Below are 25,889 nucleotides of genomic sequence, written 5' to 3' on the forward strand. Positions count from 1 at the left end.
AGAAAAGCAAACGGCGCCCAGCAGGCATGGCCCAGGCGCGCCGCGTGCGCGCAGGAAGACGCGGCCGGGTCCGCACCGGAGTGGCGGACGCAGAGACGCCAAGGGCGCCACGGCCTCGGAGTCACCCGCAAAAGCTCTGCCGCCAACCACCCCGCGAACCGCACGCATGCGCCCCCGGTGCCGTCACAGTCACGTGCCGGAGCGTTCGGCTCGGGCCTCGGGAGGCTGGCTCTGATTGACAGGCAGGTTGGCCTGTCAGCGGGAAGCACTCCCCGGGTGTCGGGCGAAGAGGTTGTTCATTGGGCACAGTCTCGGCCGGGGGCGGGTTCTTTGCCGCCCTGGTTACTATGACGCCCGGCCCCCGCCCCCTCGGCTGGCCGCCATCTTGTTGTTGATCCGTACCCAGTGGGCAGCGCCGGGAGCTGGACCGAGCGGCCGGTGCGGGGCCGCTGCTGCGGGGCTCAGCCGCCTGCGCTGCCTGCCAGGGGCGGGCAGAAACCTGGAGGCCCGGGGGGCCCAGCTCCCGTGGGGAGCCGTGGGCGCCCGCTGCCCGGGCCGGGCCGGTGAGTGACAGGACCCGGGCGGCTGGACCGGCCTGACGGCCGCGGGGCGGGCAGCGGCGGGCGCGGGTCGGAGCGGGCGCGCGCAGGGCTGGGATGTCGGCACAGCATCTCCTGAGCGTCCCGCGGCCGCCCGTGGAGCCTCCTGGTGCTGGCTCCCGGCCCGGGGACCGCCTGGGGGTGGAGGTCCGAGAGCCCCGCGTTCGGGGCACGGCCGCGGGGGAGCGGGAAACCGGCGTCTCCGAGCGAAGCCCTGGGCGCCGCGGAGGCGCAGCGCGGGCCCATGCCCGGTGCCAGCCCGGTGCCCTCCGGGGCGAGGGGCCGCCCCCGGGCGGGAGACCCCCTTCCTCTCGCTTCGATGTCGCTCCTGCGAGTGGGTTGTCGGCGGCGCGAGACTCAGACGCGGCGCACGCCCCGCGCCAGGCAGGCCGGGGTCGGGGCCCTGCGGTTCCGGGCGGGCGAAGGCCCTGGGCCCCCGCCGCCGCCCGCGCCCCTCGGAGCTCAGCGGTGCTTCTCCCCGGAGGGCCTGGTTGGGAGCCCGCGATGCCGGCTGGTGTCGCGACCGGATGTCTTTGGTCCCCGACCGCCGCTTCGGGGAGTTGCGGCGCAGCCTCCCGCTTCGTGCCCCGGGAGGAGGTCCGGGGTGTCCGGCTCGTTTTACCTTCGAAGGAGACAATCGTGCGCGGGCGACGAGCCCAGGGAAACGTGGAGGCGTTGGAATCGGAAAACGGATGCACCTTTTATTTATCTTTTTCGTCGTTGCGCGTAGAATGGGGTCGCCAACTTAACTTTCAGCCACGAGATGCATCCTGCCAGTGGGAGCGGCCGGCGAGGGTGGGCGGCTGGCGACCCGGGGCTGGGGCGCGGGAGCCTTCCGGTGCGGAGCGCCCTTCCCGCCCCTCCCGGCCTCCCGCACCGGCGCCCGGATGTGGTCACGCAAAAAGCCGCACGAGGCCGCCGCGAAGGCAGGCAGGCACCGGCACTTGGAGCACCTGGGTCAGGGCCTGTCACCGTCATGTTTAATCCGGACAGAACTCTGCTGGTCTGAGAGCCGCTGGAGCAGATGCTGGGAGCGCAGAGGCGGGCCTGTTGCTGGCCGCCTCACTGGCGGGGGGGGGTGGTGGGGGGGGTGGGGGGGTGGGGGGGGGTTGAGTGGTCTTTGTTTATTTCATCACCTTCCCTCCAGTCATTTTGTGAATCTTGAATGAGTTTTGACCTTGGTGAGACCAGTTCCTCGGGCTCTTTTTTTTTTTTTTTTTTTTTTACTATATATTTTATTGGTTTCGGAGAGGAAGGGAGAGGGAGAGAGAGAAACATCAATGATGAGAGAGAATCTTTGGTCAGCTGCCTTGGGCAGTTCTTGGTAAGAAGGGAGGGAGACACTAAAATATCAGAAGCTTCTTAATGTCCCAAGCTAACCCCCCTCCCCCAAGTAATGCTTCCTTTAGAAATGGGAGGCAGCCACCTGGTTAAATTATTGCTGTTTTCTGTTAAAATAACCCCAAGTTAGGCTCATGGCCTGTTTAGGGCCTTTCTGAGCTGTAGCAAGTGACAGACTCTCCCCTTACTGAGTTTTCAACACTAACCTTTGCATATAATTTTAGGGGTTCACGGGCTCATTAAAGTCCATCCATGGCATCCATGGTGTAACCCTATGTTAGAACTGCCGCCCCAAGGAAGTTACAGAATACCCAAGAACTTTTATTGCCTTCGTTTAATGCTTTCACAACCTCATGAGTATTTATGATGCTTGATTGGTTCAGCATGGTATTACCCAAAGGTAGCTAACGGCAGCACTTCTGTGCTCGGCTTTTCTAGTTGCAGATAAGTAAGAATGTCGTTATAAAATAGCAGACCCTCTGGCCACTTAACCTTCTTTGTCTGTATGTCATTCGCCTGGAAATGTCAGCACTTGTAAGTGAGCAACAGACACACTTCACCGACCAGAGACCCTCCACTGACGCCAGAAACTGCTGCCGGTTTGTGGGATGCAACCTGATGTCCTAATGGGGCATTCCAGGTGCTGCTGGCCAGCTGGCCTCAGCCCACCTCTCCAGGGTTAGCCGCCTAGTCCCCGCTCGTCAAATGGTTCACTAAACATCTCACACACGTTAGTTATTTCTCTACACAGATCACCAGCTGAATCCAGTGAGTTTTGCACCCTTGGGGGTCCCCTGTTCCTTCAGTTTCCTGTCTCGTGTCTCTGGTACCCAGCTCAGGGCCTTCCTGCCTTTATGCGACGCTCCCCAGACATCCCAGCCCCTGGGGATGCCCCGCGCCCTCTCCTGCAGCAGCGGCATCGCCCCAGACAAGAGCACCATGGTGTTGGCTCTTTTAAAAACAGTTTTGTTTCCTCTGATAAGTCTTAGCCCCTTACTACAGAGACGGTGTTGCTGTGACTTTGCGCACCTGCGTGTGGTAGATGAGCACCAAATACTTACAAAAACGCGCTCCATTTACCCAAGTGGGAAGCACCCTCTGTCATTCAGCAGGATGGAGGGAAGGGGCAAGTAGAAGTGGGGGCTGGGGCCATGGCGCTCCACGCCCTGCCCTGCTTGAAGTGGGGGCACAGGTGACTGGCGGCGATGGGGCCGTCCTCAGCCCTGAGGCCTGAGTCAGGAGCTGCATCTCGGAAGTGGCTGCGGCCACCCGTCCTAAGATGCCCGTTTGGACTCTTGGGAGACGTGTTGGGAGAGCACGGCACTGGGTGCTGAGATCTGAGGCTCTTCTTGGTGGAGCTTGGTCTCTGCCACCGTGGCCGCTGCGAACGTGTGGGCAGTGTTAGCTGCTCGCCCTCCCAGTGCTGCCCGAGGCGCAGGAGCAGGGGTGGCAGGGCCAGGGAGGCTGGCAGTGCGCTCTCTGGCATGGGGCGAGGGAGCTTGTCCCCGTGGATCTGCGCTTTGCCCCAATTTTAAGTCAGATTCACTTCTCTCCCCTTCTACAGCAGGATGTGGGCAATGGCTTCCGAGTGAGAAAACCAAAACATCTGGGTTCCTTTGTGAAAGGTGCTCAGGACTCTCCTGAAGTGACATTTAGGAGGAGGCATTATAAATGCGATTTGATGGGACACTGTTCCCTTTCGTGCTGGGTCCCTGTTAGGGACTCTGTTTGGTTGAGGGCTTGGAAACTCTGCTCCTAAACTCCTCCGTGAAATGCAGGCGGGAGCAGGTGAGGCTGGCTCTTCTCGGGTCTAACGTTACCAGAAAAGGAGCGCACCTTGAAGTCCATAAAAAAAATCGGGGCACATTATGGTTGAATGAACACTTACAGACAGCGAACTCTGTAACCAAAAAGTCAGATGACAACAAGTGTCGGCGAGGGGGTGAGGACATCAGATCAGAGCCTTTGGACACAGCTGGTGAGGATGTAAAATGATGCAGCCACTTTGGAAAATAACCTGGCAGTTCTTTAAATGGTTAAACATAGAGTTCCTATATGACCCAGCAATCCTACTCCTAATTATTCCCCAGGAGAGATGGAAAACCTGCATATGTGTGTTCACAGCAGCATTATCCATGACAGCCACAGGGAGAAACAACTCACATGTGTCAGCTGATCCTGGGAAAAGGAAAGGTGGTGTGTACATACAATGGAATATTACATAGCGGTAAAAAGGAAGAGTGCTGACTGCAGCAGCGGTGAACCTGGAAAAATCACGCTTAAGTGAAAGACGCCAAGCACACAAGGTCACATAATATGTGACTCTGTTCATGTGACATGTCCAGAACAGGCAGACGTCTAAGCGTAGGAAGTAGATGTGGTTGCTCGGCTAGGGGTGGAGGAGAGGAGGGGAATGTAGCTGACGGCTGTGGCATTGCTTTCTGAGGGGATGAGTTTGCTCTAAAATTGTAGAGATGGTTGCACATCTTTGCGAATATACGAAAGCCATTGTACACTTTAAATGGGGTGAATTACATCTCAAAACGGTTATAAAAACACATGACTTTCATATAAGTAATATATACGCACTAACTTAAAAATAGATAATATGAGCAACAAGAAATAAAAATAAAGGAGCAGCCATAACTTCACTGTTAGTTTTAGTTTATCCAGGCTTTCTTTCCTGTCTTATAATTTTTCCAACAATGAGATCATGTGTACAGCCTGAGGTGCGCCTTTTTGCAGCCAGCGCCACATTGTAAACATCTGGTGGGTCAGTGCATCTGCCCTGGGCGCCTGGCCGTGAGTGAGGGGAGCAGGGGAAGGGCGGTGGGAGTGGCGGCACTCGGTGAACTAACTCTCAGTTCCAGCCAGTTGTGCTATCAGATCTTGTGACTTTTTCTTTTTTTTTTAAGAAAAGCAGAAATCCAGATTTTTACGTGAAATTTCCCAAATTTTAAAATTGGCAATGAATTAAAATTTAAGCCATTTCTTTATATATGTATATGTATATGTATATATATGTATATATATGTATATATGTATATATATATTTGTCTTGGTTTCAGAGAGGGGAGAGGGGTAGAGAGAGAGAAGCATCAATGATGAGAGAGAATCATTGATCGGCTGCCTCCTGCACCCTCCCAACTGGGGACCTAACCCGCAACCTGGGCATGTGCCCTTGACCGGAATCAGACCTGGGACCCTTCAGTTCGAAGGCCAACGCTCTAGCCCAGTGATGGCGAACCTTTTGAGCTCGGCGTGTCAGCATTTTGAAAAACCCTAACTTAACTCTAGTGCCGTGTCACATATAGAAATTTTTTGATATTTGCAACCATAGTAAAACAAAGACATATTTTTGATATTTATTTTATATATTTAAATGCCATTTAACAAAGAAAAATCAACCAAAAAAATGAGTTCGCGTGTCACCTCTGACATGCGTGTCATAGGTTCGCCATCACTGCTCTATTCACTGAGCCACACCAGCTAGGGCAAAATTTGAGCCATTTCACTGGTCAAAGAAAACTGTCTACTGGAAATGGTAAAAGTTTTGAATTGCCGAATGTGCATGTTCCCAGCTGAGGTGGGACAAGGGGACACTTTCCTGTTTCAGCCCCAATACCATAAACAAGGTCCTTCAGCGATGCATTAAGAGCCATGGTTTTCCCTATTGTTGCGCTTTTCGTTGGTGACTTTGCTGCCTGAAATGGCTCCCAAGCATGCGCTGGAGTGCGAGCTGACTGATCTCCCAGGTGCAAGGTGTGCCTGGCGAAGAACACGCGCTGAGTGTGTGCAGGCGTCAGTGACGGGGCCGGTGGCTGAGGGCAGCGTTAACGAGCAGACCTGTAAGGACCGTGTCTCAGACAGAACTGGCCTGGGGATGTCCTGTATACCCAGTGAGGAGCCTGGGAGGTTATGTCTTGGTTGGATGACAGAACGGAGCCCCGCATTCCCGCAGGAGCGGCGGGTGGAGCCGGCTCACCGTGTGCGCAGGGACTTGGGAACAGAACACGCCAAGCCCCGGGAGGTGATCCAGGCTCTTCCGTCGTCGCCGGCTGCTTTTCCGAGGTTCCTCCTGCTGTGCTTGCTCTCTGACCGCTCAGCCGCGTTCTGTTTCCGGCTGTCCGGCTTGCCGATGGGCGTTGGGGGCGTCTGGTTGGCTGTTAGGAGTAAAGATGCAATAGGTGTTCTTGCACAAGTCTGTGTGCATATGTTTTCCTTTCTCTTCCAGCCGCAGCTCAGAGTGGACCTGCTCCGACTCCCAGGCTGGGTCAGAGGGGGCCCTGGCTCAGGAAAGGCTGAAGGGCAGTCCTCCGGGCGCGGGCGGTTCTGTTCTTCCCTCGTGGCCCTCAGGTCCCAGCTGCAGTTCCCATTCCGCCAGGTCTCAGGTCCCCCCGTCCGAGCCGAGAACCAGTGGGCATTCCATTGAGGCTGGGAGTGCGGAGCCAGGAACTGTCGCAAGTAGACACAGCTTCTGGGTTGAGGGGTCTGTTTGCTGCAAAATTGGCTTCCGTCCTTGTCATGTGTCTGGAATCCCGTTGGCTGATGCAGGCCAGGAGGCTCCTCGGCCATCACAGGGTTCACGGAGCTCACCCTTCTCTCGCGGTGAGCCTGGCCTTGGCGATTTGTGCCTTGGCAGCGAGCAGGCCCAGGTACCACGATGGCGCTACCTCTTCAGACTGGTGGTCGTGGGGAACAGGTGACTTTTAACGCTTGGGCTTCCTTGTCTGATGCCCTTGCGTGTGTGGTGCTGGAAAAGCAGCGCAGCGGGTGCTGGCTGGGGTGCTGGGTTGTAGCTTTCGGGAGCAGAGGCAGTGCTTTTGGTGGTGACTGTTGATCCCTAAGCCCCTTCCCGGCGACAGTCGTTTGCACACTCTGCCTGCTCAGAGCTCTGCCTGGCATACGGCCTCTGTCTCATCTTTGCCTCCTTGGACCGGTGTGCAGTGACCACTGGGTTCTCTGTAGAACTTAGTTATCAGAATTATCGTTTAAAACTTTCCAAATCTCTTAAATAATTAAATTGATTCTTATGAAGCTGTTAAAATGATATTTTTTGGTTGGAAATAAAGGTAGAGGTTTAAATGAATGAAAATTTCATGTGGAAATTTGTTGAAGTGAGAAAATTATTCTTTAAATACTGCTGCTTTAGAGGGCATTTTATTAAAATTTTAAGTGTATTTTATTTATAGTTTAAGTTTTTTTGGGGAAGAGACCAATACATAATATTCTTCTTACTCTATTGGGATCTTTAGTTCCTGGTCTGCATGTTTTTCTCTTGAGTAAGTGGATGAGAGAAGGAATTTTTTCCCCTTATTTTATTTCCTATCACCATTTATCCCCTTATCCCCTCTTCTGTCTTCACTCCCCTTCACCCGCAGTCACCATATCGTCTGTCCACGAGTTCTTTCTTTTCTCCTCCACCCCCTTATAGTTTCCTCCAGGAATTTTGTTTGAATAGCCTTATGAGACTAGTATAGTCCATTCATTGTACATTTGAGGAAACAGAAAACAAACAATAATTAGAATGGGTAAAGTTTAACTGAAAGAATTATTAACTAAAAGAGGGTATTGGAGTGATGAGATTGGCTGTAAGAAGTAGAGAGAATTCCAGGTAACAGGAACAGCATATACCACGTGTACCGGTTAATCGGACTTTTTTCAATAGATGGAGTTACACACATGTTGATATATATGCGATTTGATATGTCTGCTATTTTGTTGTTTTGTCAGCAAACTTCAAAACTTCATATGTCAAACTTTCTGAAGGTGTTAACATCATAGATATTTTTATGTTTAAAAATGTTGAATTTAGTGCCAAAAAAAGAGCATTTGCGGGAAGTTTTAATTCATTACTTTATTTTGAAGAAAAGTGCTGCTGAAAGTGATCGTATACTTCGAGAAACTTATGGTGAACATGCTCCATCTCAAGATACCTGTGAACGCTGGTTTAAATGCTTTAAAAGTGATGATTTCGATGTGAAAGACAAAGAACGTCCAGGTGAACCGAAAAAGTTTGAAGACCAACAATTCCAAGCATTATTGGATGAAGATATGTGTCAAACTCAAAAACAACTCGCAGAAAGATGAAACGTTGCTCAGCAAACAATTTCCGATCGTTTACAAGCAATGGGAATGATTTTAAAGGAAGGAAAATGGGTGCCACATCAACTGAACGAAAGACAATGGAAAACCGAAAAGTCATCAGTAAAATGTTGCTTCAACATGAAAGAAAGAAAGTCTTTTTTGCATCGAATTGTGACTGGCGATGAGAAGTGGATTTATTTTGAGAATCCCAAATGCACAAAATCATGGTTTGATCCAGGTCAACCATCAACATCGACTGCAAGGCCAAATCGCTTCGGAAAGAAGACAATGCTCTGCGTTTGGTGGGATCAGGAAGGTGTGGTGTATTATGAGCTTCTAAAATCAGGTGAAACCGTTAATACTGATCGCCACCGACAACAAATAATCAATTTGAAGCACGCTTTGATCATAAAACCACCAGAATGGGCCAGAAGACACGGCAAAGTAATTTTGCTTCATGATGACCCACCATCACACACTTCAAACCAGTTAAAGACACGTTAAAAGATCTTGCCTGGCCATAACTAGTTTGGCTCAGTGGATAGAGCATCGGCCTGTGGACTGAAAGGTCCCAGGTTCAGTTCCAGTCAAGGGCATTTACCTTGGTTACGGGCACATCCCCAGTGGGGGGTGTGCAGGAGGCAGCTGATTGATGTTTCTCTCTCATTGATGTTTCTCTCTATTCCTCTCCCTTCCTCTCTGTAAAAAAATCAATAAAATATATATATTTTTTAAAAAAGATCTTGCCTGGGAAGCATGAACCCACCCGCCGTGTTCACCAGACCTTGCGCCTTCAGATGACCACTTGTTCCGATCTGTGGCACACGCACTTTCTGAGCAGCACTTCACGACGTACGAAGACGTGGGAAATTGGGTCTCTGAATGGTTTGCCTCAAACAAGAAAAGTTCTATTGGGACAGTATCCACAAATTACCTGAAAGATGGGGGAATGTGTAGCTAGCGATGGACATTACTTTGAACAAAGCACTTTTGCTGTTTCTCTTGAAATTAATGTGTTTTCTTTGATGACAAAATCCGCATTATTAACCGATAAATGGTCAGTCTGCATTATTAACCAGTAAGTTGTCAATCTGCATTATTAACTGGTTAATGGTCAATCCGCATGATTAACCGGTAGAGGGTCAATCCACATTATTAACCGGTAAAGGGTTAATCTGCATTATTAACCGATTAATAGTCAATCTGCATCATTAACTGGTTAATGGTCAATCCGCATGATTAACCGGTAGAGGGTCAATCCCCATGATTAACCGGTAGAGGGTCAATCCCCACGATTAACCGGTAGAGGGTCAATCCGCATGATTAACCGGTAGAGGGTCAATCTGCACGATTAACCGGTAGAGGGTCAATCCGCATGATTAACCGGTACACCTAGCACTCTCCGGAGCAGCCGCTGCCTCCAGGGCTGACACAGATGCTCCAGGGAGAGCGCTGCCCGAGCTGGGACGGAGCTGGGACGCATTGTGGAGGAGAGATGCGGGCCTGCCTGGGGCAGGGTGTCTGGTGCTGCCCTGGCGCCCTCGCAGTTCCCCTCGCACCCGTGGCCGTCGCCTTCTAGGATGAGGGAGGCGAGCGCTGTTGACGGTCTTTCTCCCCCCGTTGATATGATGAGTCACATTGGGTCCGTCTTCAGATACTTCATCAACCTTGCCTTTCCATTTGTCATGTTGTATTATTTTTTCTGTGTCATCGGATTTGTTTTGCTAAACATTTTTAAAGGATTTTTGTGTCTTTGTTCATGAAAGATATTCGTCTATAATATTTTGCATTTCTCTCTTTTATGGCAAGTTTCCTTTTAGATTTTGTTATCAGCGCTACCTGAATTCATAAAGCAAGTTAGAAAGTGTTTTTTCTCTCTCTGTTTTCTGAAAATGTACAATATTAGTGTTGTTTCTTTTTTAAATGTTTGGTAGAATTCACTAATGAAACCACCTGTGTCTGGAGTGTTCTTTGGAAAGATTTTTGATAAATTTCTTAATAGATATAAGGCTATTCAGATTTTATATTTTACCTTGTGTCAGTTTTGGTAAGTTGTATTTTTTGAGGACTTTTTCTGTTTTGTCTAGGTGGTTGAACTTATTGATACTCAGTTGTTCATGATATTACCTTGTTTAGAATGCCTGTAGGAATTGTAGTGACACCCCTCTTTTATCACTCATCGTGGTCGTTGGTGTGTCTGACTCCCAGACTCCTGAGAGCTCTGCATGTTCAGGCTTTCAGTTCCTTTTTTAAAAAAAGAAAAAAAAATATATATATATACACATATATATTTTATTGATTTCAGAGAAGAAGAGAGGGAGAGAGAGAATCATTGATCAGCTGCTTCCTGCACGCCCCCCACTGGGGATTGAGCCTGTGCCCTGACCGGGAATCGAACCGTGACCTCCTGTTTCATAGGTCGACGCTCAGCCACTGAGTGTCCTTTCAGTTCTTTATGTCACAGGAGGGTCAGGAAAGGAAGCTGAGAGGACGGAGAGATTGGGAACTGCTTTGAAGGAATGATGCTTCTTTGAAGACATCAGTCACTAAGTGGGGAAGTTGTTGCTGGTTTGTGTCGTGGAGTTAGTCCCGATCTCTCTGGAACGCAGGGTTCTCTGTGAAGTAGGTGGAAGTGTTTGTCTGCCATTTAAAGGTGCTTACATGTAATCCTGGTGTTTTACGAGGGTAGAGCAGAACGATAAGCTAATCTGCTGGAAGCAGTTAAACTCTTGTGGTTTGTGAGGCGTTAAACAGGTCGTTTACCTCCGTTACAGCTCAGTTCCCACGTTCACTAGCTGCGTGTTGCTCACCTGCGTGGACCTCGATCTACGCAACGGGTGCTCCGACCCGTCACTGTGCGTGGGGCGGCTGGAGGGCAGCGCGGGTCCCCTGGCCTGGCTCTCTGACCGCCTGACTGTCGCCGGGAGCGGGAAGGCCTCGCAGCACAGGAGCCGAGGAGGAGAGAGCCTGCGTGTGCGGAGCAGCGGCTCCCGGGAGAGCAGAGCTAGCGGAGCCGGTGTGGTGTGGTGGGCACTCACTCTGTCCCGGCGGCAGCTGGGCACCGCAGTCCGCGGCCACGGCTGAGGAGTTGGTCGTTGGTCGTGTTTCCAGGTCGTCTGCGGAGTAGATGGTGCCGAGACGTGTGAGCGCGTGACTTCGCCGCCGGAGGAGGCTCTGGGTTGCGGCCATACCTGGTGTGTAGGCGTGGCCCCTCGGTGCCCCTTTTAAAACAGTGCACAGTTATTTAAAGCCCCTTTGGAGTTCCAGCGGCTTTGTGACATCGAGGCACCTAGGAAAGACGGGAGCTATTTCTTGGTGCCATCATTCCTTAACGTGGAGAGCCCTCATGCTCGGAGCTGGGATCTTTCCCGGGAGGGTTCTGAAGAGGCCTCCGTCTCTGACAAGCTCAGCGCCGGGCCAGAGGTGCAGCTCCGCCTCTCCCGGTGCAGGCGGGCCATTCCCACATGGCGCCCCTGCAATAGCGACCCCATGGGGAGCGCAGGTGCAGGTAGCAGGTTTGTACCAGGGAGGACCCCCAGTTCTAAACCCAGAGTTACAGCTGCCAGACATTCGGGCGAGGGACAGAATTACTGCTCTTTTGTTTCTGTTCTGAAATCGAGCAGCCTCTATTAAACAGCGTTACCGAGGGAAAAGGCCGTAGGGCGGACCATCAGCTTCCCAGCCACTTAGCGAGTGCTCACCCGCCTCAGCCTCCCCTGCGCCTCAGCCTCCCCTACTCCTCAGCCTCCCCTGCGCCTCAGCCTCCTCTGCGCCTCAGCCTCCCCTACTCCTCAGCCTCCCCTTAGCTGGGCTACACGGGGACGGAGGGGAGAAAGGGAACGGAGTGACCAGCCACAGCAGAAACCTGGGTTGGGAGAGCAGGCCTGGTCCGGACCCTTCGCATCTTTCTTTCACTTGCTCCAAAGCGTCTCTTTCAGTTTGGGGTCTTCAGTGGGATGGGCAGTATGAGATATGGAGGCCAAGATGTTCCCCATTCTATATCTTGGCTATTATGCAAATGGTCCCCTCGGAAATTCAACCGGGAGTTCGACCGCCTGCTATGATGTGCGCTAACCACCAGGGGGAGGCGTGGAACAAAGGCAGGCCTGGCCGGCAGCCACTAGGGACCCTACCTGTGCATGAGTTTTGTGCACTGGGCCTCTGTATACATATTTCAGAGAGGAAGGGAGAGGGAGAGAGAGAGACATCCATGATGAGAAAGAATCATGGATTGGCTGCCTCCTGCACACTCCCCACTAGGGATCCAGCCTGCAACCCGGGCATGTGCCCTGACTGGGAATCGAACCATGACCTCCTGGTTCATAGGTCAATGCTCAACCATTGAGCCACACCCGCCGGGCTAAAATTTTTAAATTGACTTGGAGAGAGAGAGAGAGAAACATGGATGCGAGAGTGAAATATAGAACGGCTGCCTCTGGTTGCCCCCAGGATGCCCCCCTATAGGGATTGAGCCCAAAACCCAACATGTGCTCTGACTGGGAATTGAGTTGGCAGCCTTGGGGTGCATTGGACATGCCCAACCAACCGAGCTGCTCCAGGCAGGGCCACACAGCCTCATGTTAAGTGTCTGTGGTTTTCTGTTCCTCTCGGAACCATTTATCCTGTCCTCCCCGCGTGCTTTCTGGGTTTGCCCGTGTTCGGATTCACCTGTGAACAGCGAGGCAGAGCCTTCCCTGACTCAGGTGTGGCTCCCGGAGTGTTTAGCCGCAGCACAGAAGGTCCCGTGGCTCCTCGTTCAGAACCATCCCATTCAGTCGTGAGCGGACAGTACTTCAGGCAAGAAGGAGGGACACCTTTGTTCCTCCTCTCTTCTGGTCTTCTCATTTTGGTTCCCCTGCATCACTGGGAGCTGTGTTTAAAGTTCTGCCCCAATCCTCCCCTTCCCCCACTCATTCCAGCACAGTTGAGAAAGATATTTTCAAAAGGATCTTTGCTAAAATATGTGTGTGTGTGTGTGTGTGTGTGCGTATGTGTGTATGGAAGCACAGGTTTCTAATTTTTATAAATCCAGTAAAAACAGGAAAGGGGTTCACTGGATTCTAGCTTTTCTCTTTGCCCTAAATTATTTCTGTTCTGGCTGTTTCTTGGTGGGCTGGCACATCTGGGCCTCCTGCCAGCTTCCATTCCTCCTCGCTCCTGTTTGCTCTGAGCCCGGTGTTCTCAGGAGGATGTCGTTTGCCCGTGGCCCTGGGAGAGGACCCAGGAGTCTAAACAATTCTTCATCTCTTCTCTGAGGACAAACAACAAAATGGATCCCTGTAAGCCTTTTCCCGTCTCCTCGTTTCAAACCCAGATTGCTCTTGGCCTCTGCACACACCTCTGGTTTCTAGATGAGGGGCGTGCCAGGCCCTGGTAGATGGGAAGGGCAGGCTCAGGGTGGCAGCCTTCTTCCTTTGAACACATCCCTGTATTTCCATCCTCAGAGGAGTTTGTGAGCACCTGCTTCCAACAGGCGGTCCACGTGGGGAAGGATGGTCTTCGCCCCCGAGCTGCCTGCGGTCAGTGCCCACCGCCTCGCGGGGAAAAGCAAGCGTGGGCTGGCTTCGGGAGGCGTGGGCTCTGGCTGACGAGCCTTAGAGCAGCGCTCGCCAACCTCCGGACCTCCCGGGCCACCAGGGGTCCGCGGGGCACCGGTTGGCGACGGCTGCTCTAGAGAACACACAGCCCTCATGTTCGTTTTCTCTGGTTTGTGCGCCCGTGAATTTAAGGGCGCTCGCTGTCTTTCCTGTCAGAGTCTGAGCTGATTGTTTCCGAAACTCGCTTTCATAACGCCCGGAACCGTACACCGGCTTGGGTGCTGCTCTTTTCTCATAGAAGGACGTATCGGCCCGTTGTGTTCTTTTTGCTATTTTGACCTTGGATTATATCAGAGAGTAAAAAACAAACTAAAGATACATTATTGCCAGAATTTTACCTAGCATTCCGGACTAACCAAGTTTAAATTTAATTTTTAAAAAACTAAAATACATTTTGTATGATTTTGAAAGGGCATGAGACTGTTGTTATGGGTATGTTTAACTTCAGAAGAGGTAGTGGAAATCTTGGAGTTATAAATTCTTTCTTACGAACATTTGAGGAAATTTTCAAGCATACCTGTGGAATGTGAAGGCACCAAGGATGCTTCCCTTTATAAAAAGATTGCATATCACACTCAAGTGGTTAATTTGAGGCTATAAAAGCAGGTTGGCCACCGAATTTGGAATTCCAACCAGACTTCTCGGAGTGCGAGTCTGCTGGTCTGCGTGCTGTGTGCCCGAGCCTGCCCTCTCGGACGTGGTGACCAGGTCTGGTCTTGCTGTGGGGCTGCGCCTGCCTCGTGCTAAACAGCCCTGATCTTGTTCGCTCCCTGTCTGAGGGCAGGTGCTCGCCGCCAGGGCTTCTGTTCGTTGCCACTTTCTAGGCTCACTCTGTTGTTGAATTAAAGCAAACAAACTTACATTGTCTTTTCTAAATTTGGTTGGAATTCTTTGATGTGGTTCATCCTTTATTATTGAGATTATCTGTATGTTTGCCTACTTCCCCCTTGTTCTCTTTTGTATCTTTAATAAAACTGCTTGCATCCTCTTCCTAGGCCAGTGATGGGGAACCTATGACACGCGTGTCAGAGGTGACACGCAAACTCATTTTTGGGGTTGATTTTTCTTTGTTAAATGGCATTTAAATATATAAAATAAATATCAAAAATATAAGTCTTTGTTTTACTCTGGTTGCAAATATCAAAAAATTTCTATATGTGACGCGGCACCAGAGTTAAGTTAGGGTTTTTCAAAATGCTGACACGCCGAGCTCAGAAGGTTCACCATCACTGGCCTAGGCTTTTCCCTTCCATATTTTGTTAGTTGCTATTGTTGTTATTCTTATCCAGGCACATTTAAAACTGTTTCTTTCATCACCTTTTTGAGTCCAAATGCAGAATTTTGCCTTTTCCTTGTGTGTGGATTTGGAATTCTGTCCTGTGGCCAACATGCCTGGTCCTCTGGAAAGCCACCTCTTGGTTCTGGTCTTGGCCCTAGATTAGCCTGTAAACATTTTTTTTATTTACAGCCCTAATAGGGAAAAGAAAAGAAAGAACTTGTCCTTCACAAACATTTTTTCATGTTACATACTTAGCACCCTCCCGCACACATCTGTAATAAGCATCACGCACATGCAGTCATTTATCAGCTGTTTTTATTGTGTGGATACCGTGTGCCAGGCACTACTCCGGCATTTAGGAGAATATATAGTAGTGGCCTGAACAGACAGTCTTTCTTTCATGAGTTGACGTCATAATAAAAATAAACACAGACATTATCGATAAATAAAATATATATTATGTCAGAAGAGGGTAAGTACCACGAAAAAGCAGAAAAAGTAGAGCAGGTTAAGGGGAGTCCACGTGGGTTTGCAGTTTAAACTTAAAGAGAAAGACATTTGAGCTGATCCTCTTCCTCAGTACTCTTGAAGGAAGCGAGTGAGGTGGCCACGTGGGGATCTGGGGGAAGAATGGTCCAGGCAGAAGGCACGGCAGGTGCAAAGGCCATCGAGGGCAGAGTGCGACGCGTGCTGGCCGCTGTGACCGAGTGAGGTGATGAGCAGCGGGAGAGCGCTAGGAAACCAGGCCGGGAGGACGGGGTGGGAGGACCACAGGTCTTGTGGGATCTCGTAGGCTCTGGTAAGGGACTCGGACTGGGACTTTGGCTGAAATAGGGTGAGACTGCAGGGCTTAGAACCGGAAGTCACATGCTCTGACTCTCAGTCCTGGCCCTCGCGGCTGCTGTGTTGTATCTCTTATTGGTTGTGTGCGGAGGGTCGGGGGGAAGTATGGCACCAAGCTAGGCTTTCCTTTGCCAAAACAGACACTTTGAACAAGATTAAGTGGGGTTTTGACGAAATCATGTTGGGGTTGAAATGACTTGACCCAGTAGATGATTCATAGGCCCTAAATGTGAGACGTGGATTTAGTCCTTTTTGCCACAGTGAGATTCCTGTTACTCTCATAATGTGCTTTTATTCATTGGGGCCTTCTGCAGTTATTTAATTCAGTCCAACAAACCTTCTTTTTAGCACTTCCTCTGTGCCAGGAACGACCTTGGGTCCTGGAGGGAGGTGAGAGGGGATGGTTTGGTGGTGGTGACAGATGAGTAAATAGACGGCAGTGCAATGCTGTTGTGAGGGTCGGCACAGGCTGCCTTAGGAGCCACACGGGGTGTCCAGGACCCCTGTTAGGGAACGGTGGAGTCTGGGGAAGCCCTGGGCACAGGGAGCCGGATCCTGGAGGAGATCTGGGAAGTAGAGGCCAAGCGAAGAGGCGCTGCCTCAAAGCCCTGCGGGTCCGCCTGGCGGAGCGGAGGGGAGGGGAGGGGAGGGCGCGTCTCTTTGTGGACAGCAGTGGGATGGGCGTAGCTTCCTGGCAGCTCGGGGTGAAGGCAGCTGCACCAGTGTTCTTGTGCCGCCCGTTTCGCCTGTCGGTATGAGGTTCAGGAAAAACCATATTCTTGCTCTACACATACTTTATTTTTCAGTCTTGAACTTTCAGGTGTAGTCTTGCCAGTACCTTCCTAGCTTTAAAAATATATTCAGGCCCTAGCTGGTTTGGCTCAGTGGATAGAGCTTCGGCCTGCGGACTGAAGGGTCCCAGGTTCGATTCTGGTCAAGGGCACATGCCCAGGTTGCAGGCTCGATCCCCAATGGGGAGCGTGCAGGGGGCTGCCACTCAATGATTCTCATCGTTGGTGTTCCTACCTCTCTCCCCTCCCCCTTCCTCTCTGAAATCAATAAAAAATATTTTAAAAAAAGAAGATATTCAGTAGTCAGGAAGGTGCCACTACTTTAACTTTCTTGAGAGAAAATTGCCATTACAAGGAGGGTCTTTGAAGACAAAGAGCTTTTCCTTGTCCCACTGGTTGGTATAAAGGCAGCGGGAAGGAAGGCCGGAGGTGCTGGGCTTGGTCTGAACTTGGTAAAATCTGAAGCCTGAGTTCCTTTATGATTCTACCGCTCAACCAGGAATGCTTCCCTGCCTGGGTGTGGCACCTTCATCAGAAAAGTCAGGAGCCCGGTGTGACCTGATTTCTGGGGCAGAAACCATTGCTTTGAGTCGGGGACCCTTACCAGCTCTGGACATGGTGGGAGGTCTGAGCGGGAGGAGTTCGTGTAGCTTCTGGGTTTTGTCCTGAGCTCTTCTGTGAAGAGCAGGGACAGTGCTTTCCTGATGGCGGTCACATACTTGGCTGCTCTGAAACCACATCCTTTCGAGAGCTTCGAGGGGCCTGAGAGCTGGCGGAGGGAGGGAATGTGGGCTTTTGTGCGGAAAAGGGAGCTGGAGGCCAGCGTGCACCTCAGCTGCCGTCCCGGCTGCCTCCTGCACACACGTCCCCACAGCAGACACTGAGCCGGGACTAGCTGGTCGGGTGCTTGACTCTCTCTCTCTCTCTCTCTCTCTCTCTCTCTCTCTCTCTCTCTCCCCCCCCCCCTCTCCCCCCCCCCCCTCTCTCCCTTTCTGCGCAGACTCAGACCTGCGTTCAGAGCGCAGGCCCTCCACCCCGCGCTCCTCCGGTGGCCCATGAGCCGCGTCCTCTGCCCCCGGTGCGCGACGGGCCCCCAACGCAATGTGTGTTTGTCAAACCATGGAAGTGGGGCAGTGCGGCAAGAGCGCGAGTCTGGCCGGAGACCGCGGGGTCCTCCTGGAGCCCTTCATCCACCAGGTGGGCGGCCACAGCAGCATGATGCGCTACGACGACCACACGGTGTGCAAGCCCCTCATCTCCCGGGAGCAGCGCTTCTACGAGTCCCTCCCGCCCGAAATGAAGGAGTTCACCCCCGAGTACAAAGGTCAGTCCCTGCCCGAGCCTCAGCTCGGCTCCCGTCGGGGACTCGGGGCAGCTCAGTCCTGTCCCGCAGAATCCAATCCCACAGCCTCAGCGAGGGCTTCAGACTCAGGGGACTCATCGAGGGGCAGGCCCTGGGGCCATGCGGGTCAGTGGGCGGAGAGGCGCACCTTCCTGGCCCAGGGGAGGGAGGATGGTGCTCCCCAGGCTGCGGGCCGGGGCCCCTGTGGGCTGGGAAGCCGACCTCTGACACCCCCTCAGGGACTTACTTGGAAACCTGTGCCAATAGGGAGCCAACCCAGCGCGAGGCACAGCGCCGGCTGCACACCTCCGTTGACGCGCTGCCTGTTTCCCACAGGGGTGGTGTCTGTCTGTTTTGAGGGGGACAGTGATGGTTACATCAACTTAGTGGCCTACCCGTACGTGGAAAGCGAGACGGTGGAGGACGACACGCCAGAGCGGGAGCAGCCGCGGCGCAAGCACTCCCGCCGGAGCCTGCACCGGTCGGGCAGCGGCAGCGACCACAAGGAGGAGAAGGCCAGCCTGCCCTTCGAGACCACGGAGAGGTGAGGGGCGGGCAGATCCTGCCACCGGCCGCTTCGGGGGCAGTAGGTCGAGTTGGGGGAAGTGGCTGTTGGTCTTGGGCCACCCAGGTAGGTGTGACCTGTCCCGTGTGTCACATCACCCCGGTGACTTCTGGGTGGGCCGGGGCTGGTTGGCAAAGGAGCCAGCTTTGTGGCTCTTGAAGGGTTCGCAGAAAGGCACCCACGAATGGCTCGGCAGTGCCCTCCCCAGAAGAAAAGGGGACTTGTGTCACGCTGAGAGGGCTCCTCCACTTCCCGTTAAAGGACCAGATCGCTGCCAGCGCCACCCTGTTGGGGTCGTCGCGGCTGGGGAGAGGACAGTGACATTGACGTCGCTGTAGCCGCCGCCCCCACCCTGCCATTGCCGGGACGCCTCGCCTACGTGGCTCGGCTCTGCGTGGCAGTGGGCAACGCACCTGCGGTCACTCCCAGCAGAGCCTGGCGTGAGGCTGTGGTCACGTCCTGATATTTTCCGCGGGTTCGTCTTCTCACCAAAAGCTCGTGTGGCCTGACTGACCTGAGGAAGGAAGTCCCTCCTCGCTGGCGGCCTGCTTTCCTCCCCCTGCGCCCTGGCCTGCTCTTCCCCTCTGATGTCTCCTCTGGCAGGCCCGATACAGGCGCCATTCATGGGTGTCATGTCCCATGGTTCCGTGCGGAGTCGTTAAGGAGAGTCTGCCATCCGTGCCGCAGACTCTACACTCGAAAGGGTGGTCATCCATGTCCTTGACGTGGCATCTGTGTTCCCGTTTTAAGTGTGAAAACACACACTCGCCAGTTTCTGTGTTTAAAATTGTAGTTAAATGCACATCACGAAACTCGCTGCCTTCACCTCCCCGCATGCGGCGAGTGGCATCAGTACACGCACACGGTGTGCGGCCATCACCGCCCACCCCAGAGCCACCTCGCCGCCTCAGGAGACGCTGCAGCCTGCTCACCGTTAGCTCCAGCCCCCTCCCCCCCCACCTCCGCACCCCCCAGCCACCGTCTGCTGCTTCTCCCTGTGGACTTGAGCTCCTCACATGCGTGGGGCACACAGTGGTTCTCCTTTGTGTGTGGCTTATCTCAGCGCTGTGTTCTCGGCGCCTCCAGGTTGTAACTGTATGGGCATCTCCCTGCGTGGATACACCACGTTTTGTCTGCCCGTCCAGGCACTGCCGGCACAGGCTGCCGCCGCTCCTGTTCACTGCTGCGCTGTGAACATGATCCAAGTATCCGAGTTCCCGTGTCGGTTCTGTAGGTATAGCCGCGGGTGGGATTGCTGCACCCGTGAGAATTCTGTGGTGAACTTGGTGCGGAGCGGCTGCCCCATTTCCCTTCCCTCCAGCGGAGCCGGGGGCCCGGCGTCTTCACCTGCCCCCTCAGGGTCGTGTGTTAGAGAGCAGCCTCCGAGTGGTGTGAAGTGCTTTCTCCATCACCTGGTTTCGTGCAGAGGGGTATTTCTCAGACGTTTTTAGACGCAGGAAGGCCACTCGGAGCCCTCGACTCGCCTTGAGGTGCTCGGCCCCGTGCGCCACGGCAGGCGGCGTGGGGGCAGGGGAGGCGCCCACCCTGTGCACCGAGACGGTGTCTGTTCTCTCCCCAGCTCCCAGGAGGCCAAGAGCCCGAAGGCGGAGCTGCACAGCCACTCGGACGTCCCTTTCCAGATGCTGGATGGCAACAGCGGCCTGAGCTCCGAAAAGATCAGCCACAACCCCTGGAGCCTGCGCTGCCACAAGCAGCAGCTGAGCCGCATGCGCTCCGAGTCCAAGGACCGGAAGCTCTACAGTATCCTTGTGGCTGCTCTTCAGCCGCGTCTGCGGGCTGCCCTGTCGGGGGCCTCAGTGCCACGGTCACACCTCTGTGCTCGGGCTCCCCCGATCCCACCTCCCTTCCCATGGGCCCCTCTCCCCTCCTCCTGTCGGCGGCATGCTGTGTTCCTGCTTTTGGGGACTGTTGAGACTGAACCTCAAACTTCCTCTCTCTCTCAAACCAGTGAGCAGCCCGCCCTCGGTGGGGGTTACAGGGAAGGTGCTGAGACGGTGGGGTCAGCTGGAAACATGGACAGAAAGGGCAGGAGTCCGGCCGCAGAGCCGTTTGAGCTGAAGGGCCCACAAGTACCACGGGATGCGTCTTAGATGTGTAGCCCACGGTGTGCAGTTAAGTCAGCAAACGGCCTGGTAGAGCTGTAAACCAGCTGCTTGTCCGGACTCCTCTGGGAATGCTCATCCGCTTTCTCATCCTTATGGCAGCACCGCGACCATGTCTCCTTGGGTCCAGGCCCGGCGAGGCCCTGGCGGCCGGAGCAGGGGGTGTGGCTGGCTTCCTGGCGGTGCAGGGATGTGGACAGCCTGCCGCAATCTCCTTTAGTTTGTATATGTCTGCAGGACACATGTAAAGAATGAAAAGTGAGGACTTCAGCAGAGGCGGTGTACGCACAGGGGAGGATCACTCAGCCGTAAAAGGAATGGCATTCTGTTACGCTGCAGTATGGAGGGACCTAGCAGACCTTTTGCTAAGTGAGAGAGCCAGGCACCGGACGGGTTCTGTGACTCCACTACATGAAAGGCCTGGGATAGGCAGACCCGGAGAGCCAGAAGGAAGAGTGGGCCCAGGGCTGAGGCGGGGTTGGCAGGGTGGTAGTGTCAGTGGCACTGCTTCTGGTTGCGGTCTGGGAAGTTCTAGAACCGTGGTTCTCAACCTTCCTAATGCCGTGACCCTTTCATACAGTTCCTCATGTTGTGGTGACCCCCAACCATAAAGTTATTTTCGTTGCTACTTCATAACTGTAATTTTGCTACTGTTATGAATCGTCATGTAAATATCTGATATGCAGGATGTATTGTCATTGTTACAAATGGAACATAATTAAAGCATAGTGATGAATCACAAAAACTATATGTGTTTTCCGATGGTCTTAGGTGACCCCTGTGAAAGGGTCGTTTGACCCCCGAAGGGGTCGCAACCCACAGGTTGAGAACCACTGTTCTAGAAGCAGCGGGTGGTGATGGCGGCATAATAATGTAAATCTACTGAGTGCCACTGAGTTCACACCTAAAATATTTAAAGTAGCAAATTGTATGTTATGTGCATTTTACCACAATAAAATTTTATTTTATCTTTTTGGTTAATCCTCACCCAAGGATATTTCTCCTGTTGATTTTGAGAGTGGAAGGCAGGGGAGGGGAATAGACGTTGATGTGAGAGAGAGACATCAATTGGTTGCCTCCCACACGCACCCCTGCTATGGCCGGGGATCGAACCTGCAACCCAGGTACGTGCCCGTGACCAGGAATCAAACCTGGGAGCCTTTGGTGTGCGGGCCAGCGCTCTACCATTGAGCCACACTGGCCAGGGCCTAAGCAATTTTGTAGAAGAGAGAAGCCAGTGTTGTGAAGCCCACGTTTGGGTCTGTGAGGTGACGACAGGTGACGGGCTGGGAGGCCCCTTTGCAGAAACTGTTGTCCCCTTGACCTGGGCGCAGAGTTCCTCCTGCTGGAGAACGTGGTGCACCACTTCAAGTGCCCGTGCGTGCTGGACCTGAAGATGGGCACCCGGCAGCACGGCGACGACGCGTCCGCCGAGAAGGCTGCCCGGCAGATGCGCAAGTGCGAGCAGAGCACATCGGCCACGCTGGGCGTCAGGGTCTGTGGCATGCAGGTGAGAGCCAGGTGCTGCCGCCAGCCTGTTAGGGAGCCCATGTCCGCCGCTCCCCAGGCCAAGTGTTCTCCTTGTCCACGTTGGTCCAGAACCTTCTCCGAGAGGGTGAGTCCCGGGGTGCTGAGCGCCTCCTCGTGTGTATGTCCCTTGAGCCTCTGTCCTTGTCTGGTGACTCTGGTCTGGGCTCCAGCTACAGAGCTGCTGGGAGAGCCTGTTGCCTTGACATTGGGGCAAGGAGGACTCTTGTCTGTCAGTCAGATGTTCCTAGTTTGAGTCCAGCTGGGTCGCAGGGCAGCTTGGAAAAGGACTTCAGAGTGATGGCAGAGGACTTGCAGGCTGGCCTTCTCTCCTGGCCGCCCTGGCCCGCCGCTCCGTTGTGTGGGGTCAGCAGGAAGGCCCAGCGTGGTCGGAAGTGCTTTCCAGACAGTGCTGGCCGGGGCTCTGCGGCCTGGAGCGCGGCCCCTCCGCTCTCAGTACTGCAGTGGCACTCACCTGTCTGTCTCCTGGGCTTTCAGGTGTACCAGCTGGACACGGGGCATTACCTCTGCAGGAACAAGTACTATGGCCGGGGGCTCTCCATCGAAGGCTTCCGCAATGCCCTCTACCAGTACCTGCACAACGGCTTGGACCTGCGGCGTGACCTTTTTGAGCCCATCCTGAGCAAACTGCGGGGCCTGAAAGCGGTGCTGGAGCGCCAGGCCTCCTACCGCTTCTACTCCAGCTCCCTGCTCGTCATCTACGACGGCAAGGAGTGCTGGCCCGAGTCCTGCCTGGACCGCCGCTCCGAGATGCGTCTCAAGCACCTGGACACGGGGCTGCCCGAGGTGGCGCCACCCTGCGGCCCTAGCACCAGCCCGGGCGGCTCCAGCAGCACCAGCCTCGAGAGCGTGTCCTCTCCCAAGGTGGACGTCCGCATGATCGACTTTGCACACAGCACGTTCAAGGGCTTCCGGGATGACCCCACCGTGCACGACGGGCCGGACCGAGGCTATGTGTTCGGCCTGGAGAACCTCATCAGCATCATGGAGCAGATGCGGGACGAGAACCAGTAGGCCCAGCTCGGGGCCCAGAACCCCTCCCTCTCCACCCGCAGGCAGGGACCACTGATCTGAACTCGCCGTGAGGACACACAGACTTGCTTTTAAAGGGTTATATTTCTCTTGGGTATAAACTAAAAGAAATGTTTTAGCTGTAGCCTGGCATCCATATATATAAAGAGGAGAGCAGAACACACACCCTCAGCCAGGCTCCTCAGCTCTGCAGCTCCGACTGCTGTGTCCAGGCTGACTTAGTGGAGGTGCCCCTGGGGGGCTTGCAGCAGGGACAGGGTGCCCTTGGACATCGGTTTCTCTTGCCTAGGTTTTTGGGGCCTGTGGCTGCAGGGCCCTGCTAATTGTGGGGTGAAGCCCTGGGCTTATGCCGGGCCCCTCCATGCCCATTCACCCCTTGTTCCTCGGAAGGAGAGGGATTGGGTGCCCATTTCTAGGGGCATGTATCCTAGTGGTGTGGGTGTCGGCCGCTCTGACGCTCCCAGGGCACTACAAGGCCAGCTGTGCACAGCTGGGCCCATCCTTCTCATCTGTTCTTGGCAGGAAGCTAGATTGAGAACCTGGGCTGAAGCCAGCTTAGGGCAGAGGGCAGGCCCTGGATTCCCAGGCACTCCGGCACTTGCACCTGCTCCTCTTCCTGTCTGCACACCCCAGCCAGCCTTTCCCACCAAGATCCCTGCCTAAGGAGTCCCCCGCCCCTTGTCCCACCGAAGGGGGGCCCTGCTCTGCTTGCCGGAGTCTGTCCTTCCAGGCCTCGGGGCCTCGGGGCCTCCAGCGAGACAGCGTCCACAGGCCTCGTGCTGTGGGCGAGCGTCCTCTTCCTGCCCCGTGGGCAGCTCTGCTACACTGGGTGGGCTGCTCCCCGCAGGCTCAGGCTGTGGTCCGCTCAGGGCTCACTTCCCCAGCCAAGCTCAAGGCCGCAGCCCAGGTGAGGAGGGAGAGCTGCGAGCTGGCCTGCACAGGGACACGGTCTGCACCCGATGCGGGGCTCAGACTCTGCTGGGAGAGTTTTGTCTTCTCAGTCCTGGAGCCCATCCGTCTGTCCATTTGTCCATCTGCCAGCTCCAGTCTCTCGGGGTCCTTCCCTGGATGTTACCTTGTTCATTAGTGAAGACTAATTCCCGCCCTGCTTTCCTCAGCAAAGGGTCTCGCTCCCGTTTCCGAGGTGAGCTTTGCCCCTGCGCCCTTCAGCGGGTGCGGCCTCTTTATGAAGAATGAGCAGAATGCATTGTGGGAGGCATGTCCCTGCTGGCCCAGCACCCTCTCTGGCCTGGAGTGTGGTCCCTTCAACACTCAGTACTGACAGTGGTGCGGGGCAGGCCCGGGAGGGATCCCTTCCTCCCCGCCGTGGTAGTTCTTTCTTGCTGCCGGCCTTTCATGGCAGAGGCCTGCCACGTCCAACACTGGCCAGAGGCGACGCTGCTGTCACCTAACCATTGCCAGGGTCAGTGCCCTCACCGCAGAGCCTGGGGCCACGGCCATTGTCACCTTGGGCACGTGCTGTTTTGGGCATTACAGGTAAGCTCGCTAGCCCGTGTCTGAGGCCCTGGTCACTGATGGTGGTTTCCTGGCCCTCAGATGCAGCCTCACGCACCTTCAGTGGGCTTCTTGATGGGTCCCATCTCTCTCGGCCTCTGACCCTGGTGCCAGTGGTGGGCACGTTCCCATTCCTTGGGCCTGGGAGGGACAGCTTGCTCGTTTCTGGTCAGTAACGGCCGTCTTTGCTCCTGTACCTTCTGTGGCTTCAGCCATAGGGCAGTAGCTCTTCATAGTGTAGCCCGCCCTCTCCTGGCAAGGCAGAGGCTAAGACGGGGCCCCTGGAGTGTGCTGTGCCTCCCGAGTTCTGTATTTGGGGAGCAGATGTACCCTCTTATAGTGTCTCCCTGGCACTAAAAAAAGCAGGGGCCTGGGATTGGCTGCTTCTCCCCCAGTGGGGTCCCCTCTTTTCAGCACTTTTGACACTTGGAGACCCAGCCTTGTTAGCGGGCAGGTGGTGGGCATGTGTGTGCGCTCACCCCTTTCCCCTGCTCTGCCAGCGCCCTGTGCCCGCGGGGCCCTGCCTTCCCAGCCCCAACTTGGGACCAAAGTGCAACATGGGATCGCAGTTGGAGCACTCGAGTGACCCTTGTCCATAGCGCTTCCTTAGGCCAAGTGACACTAGCCCCTGGGGGGTGGGATTGGGTGGTGCTTACAGAGGAAGGGGACCAGTATAGCAATTAGCCAGGGACCCCCACCCTCCCTCACATTGGGGCCTGTGCAGGGGGTGTGGGGACTCCTAAGGGGCCAAAGGCCTAGGCTAGTTCAGTAGCCGCTGCTCACTCGCTCACACCTGGCCACTTGCACGCCCTCTAGATGCAGATTGCTTTGCGCTTCAGTGCTCTTCAATTTGGTTTTCTCCGTGCCCATTTACAAAATGGTTTAATGAGGAGGAGATGTGGAGAACCCCGGGAGGACCCTTTGCTTCTCCCGGACTGGAAGGCTTTGCCTCTGGGACCCGCTTCCCGCTCCTTTCCTGTCCACGCCGCCCGAAGCCTGCGCCGCGATCCTCGTGGCTTGGGCCGCGTCGGGGCGCAGTGCGTGTTTTCGGGACGATGTGCGGGGGAGGGGTGCTTAGACTTTGGGCCGAGCTGCTCCCGTCTGTCCACCCCGCGCTGCCCCCCGCTTGTGTCTGAGGTTGTGTCCGTCAAAATAAAGCCGCTGAAACTCTGGCTTGTGTGCGTCTCTGTGAAGACCCCGCGGCTCCCGGAAGACAGGCGGCGCCCA

General features: G+C 54.4%; 1 protein-coding gene across 1 annotated transcript; it reads left to right on the forward strand.

The window, feature by feature from the left end:
- Positions 1–387: 387 nt before the first annotated feature.
- On the forward strand, positions 388–25,834 carry IP6K1 (inositol hexakisphosphate kinase 1). Its single transcript, XM_081105613.1, has 6 exons — positions 388–563; positions 17,538–17,861; positions 18,216–18,423; positions 20,024–20,205; positions 21,902–22,077; positions 22,593–25,834. Exons 2-6 carry the CDS (start codon positions 17,639–17,641, stop codon positions 23,127–23,129), a joined length of 1,326 nt encoding a protein of 441 aa, XP_080961739.1. The 5' UTR covers positions 388–563; positions 17,538–17,638; the 3' UTR covers positions 23,130–25,834.
- Positions 25,835–25,889: the final 55 nt, after the last annotated feature.

This window comes from Myotis nattereri, assembly GCF_964212035.1.
Source record: "Myotis nattereri genome assembly, chromosome: 14".
NCBI classification, from domain to species: Eukaryota; Metazoa; Chordata; class Mammalia; order Chiroptera; family Vespertilionidae; genus Myotis; species Myotis nattereri.

Excerpts from the sequence above, each read along its gene's own strand:
- IP6K1 (XM_081105613.1), top strand. The coding sequence starts at position 17,639 with ATGTGTGTTTGTCAAACCATGGAAGTGGGGCAGTGCGGCAAGAGCGCG. Across the intron at positions 18,424-20,023 it reads CCCTTCGAGACCACGGAGAG|CTCCCAGGAGGCCAAGAGCC; the intron begins GTGAGGGGCGGG and ends TTCTCTCCCCAG. Across the intron at positions 22,078-22,592 it reads TCAGGGTCTGTGGCATGCAG|GTGTACCAGCTGGACACGGG; the intron begins GTGAGAGCCAGG and ends CTGGGCTTTCAG.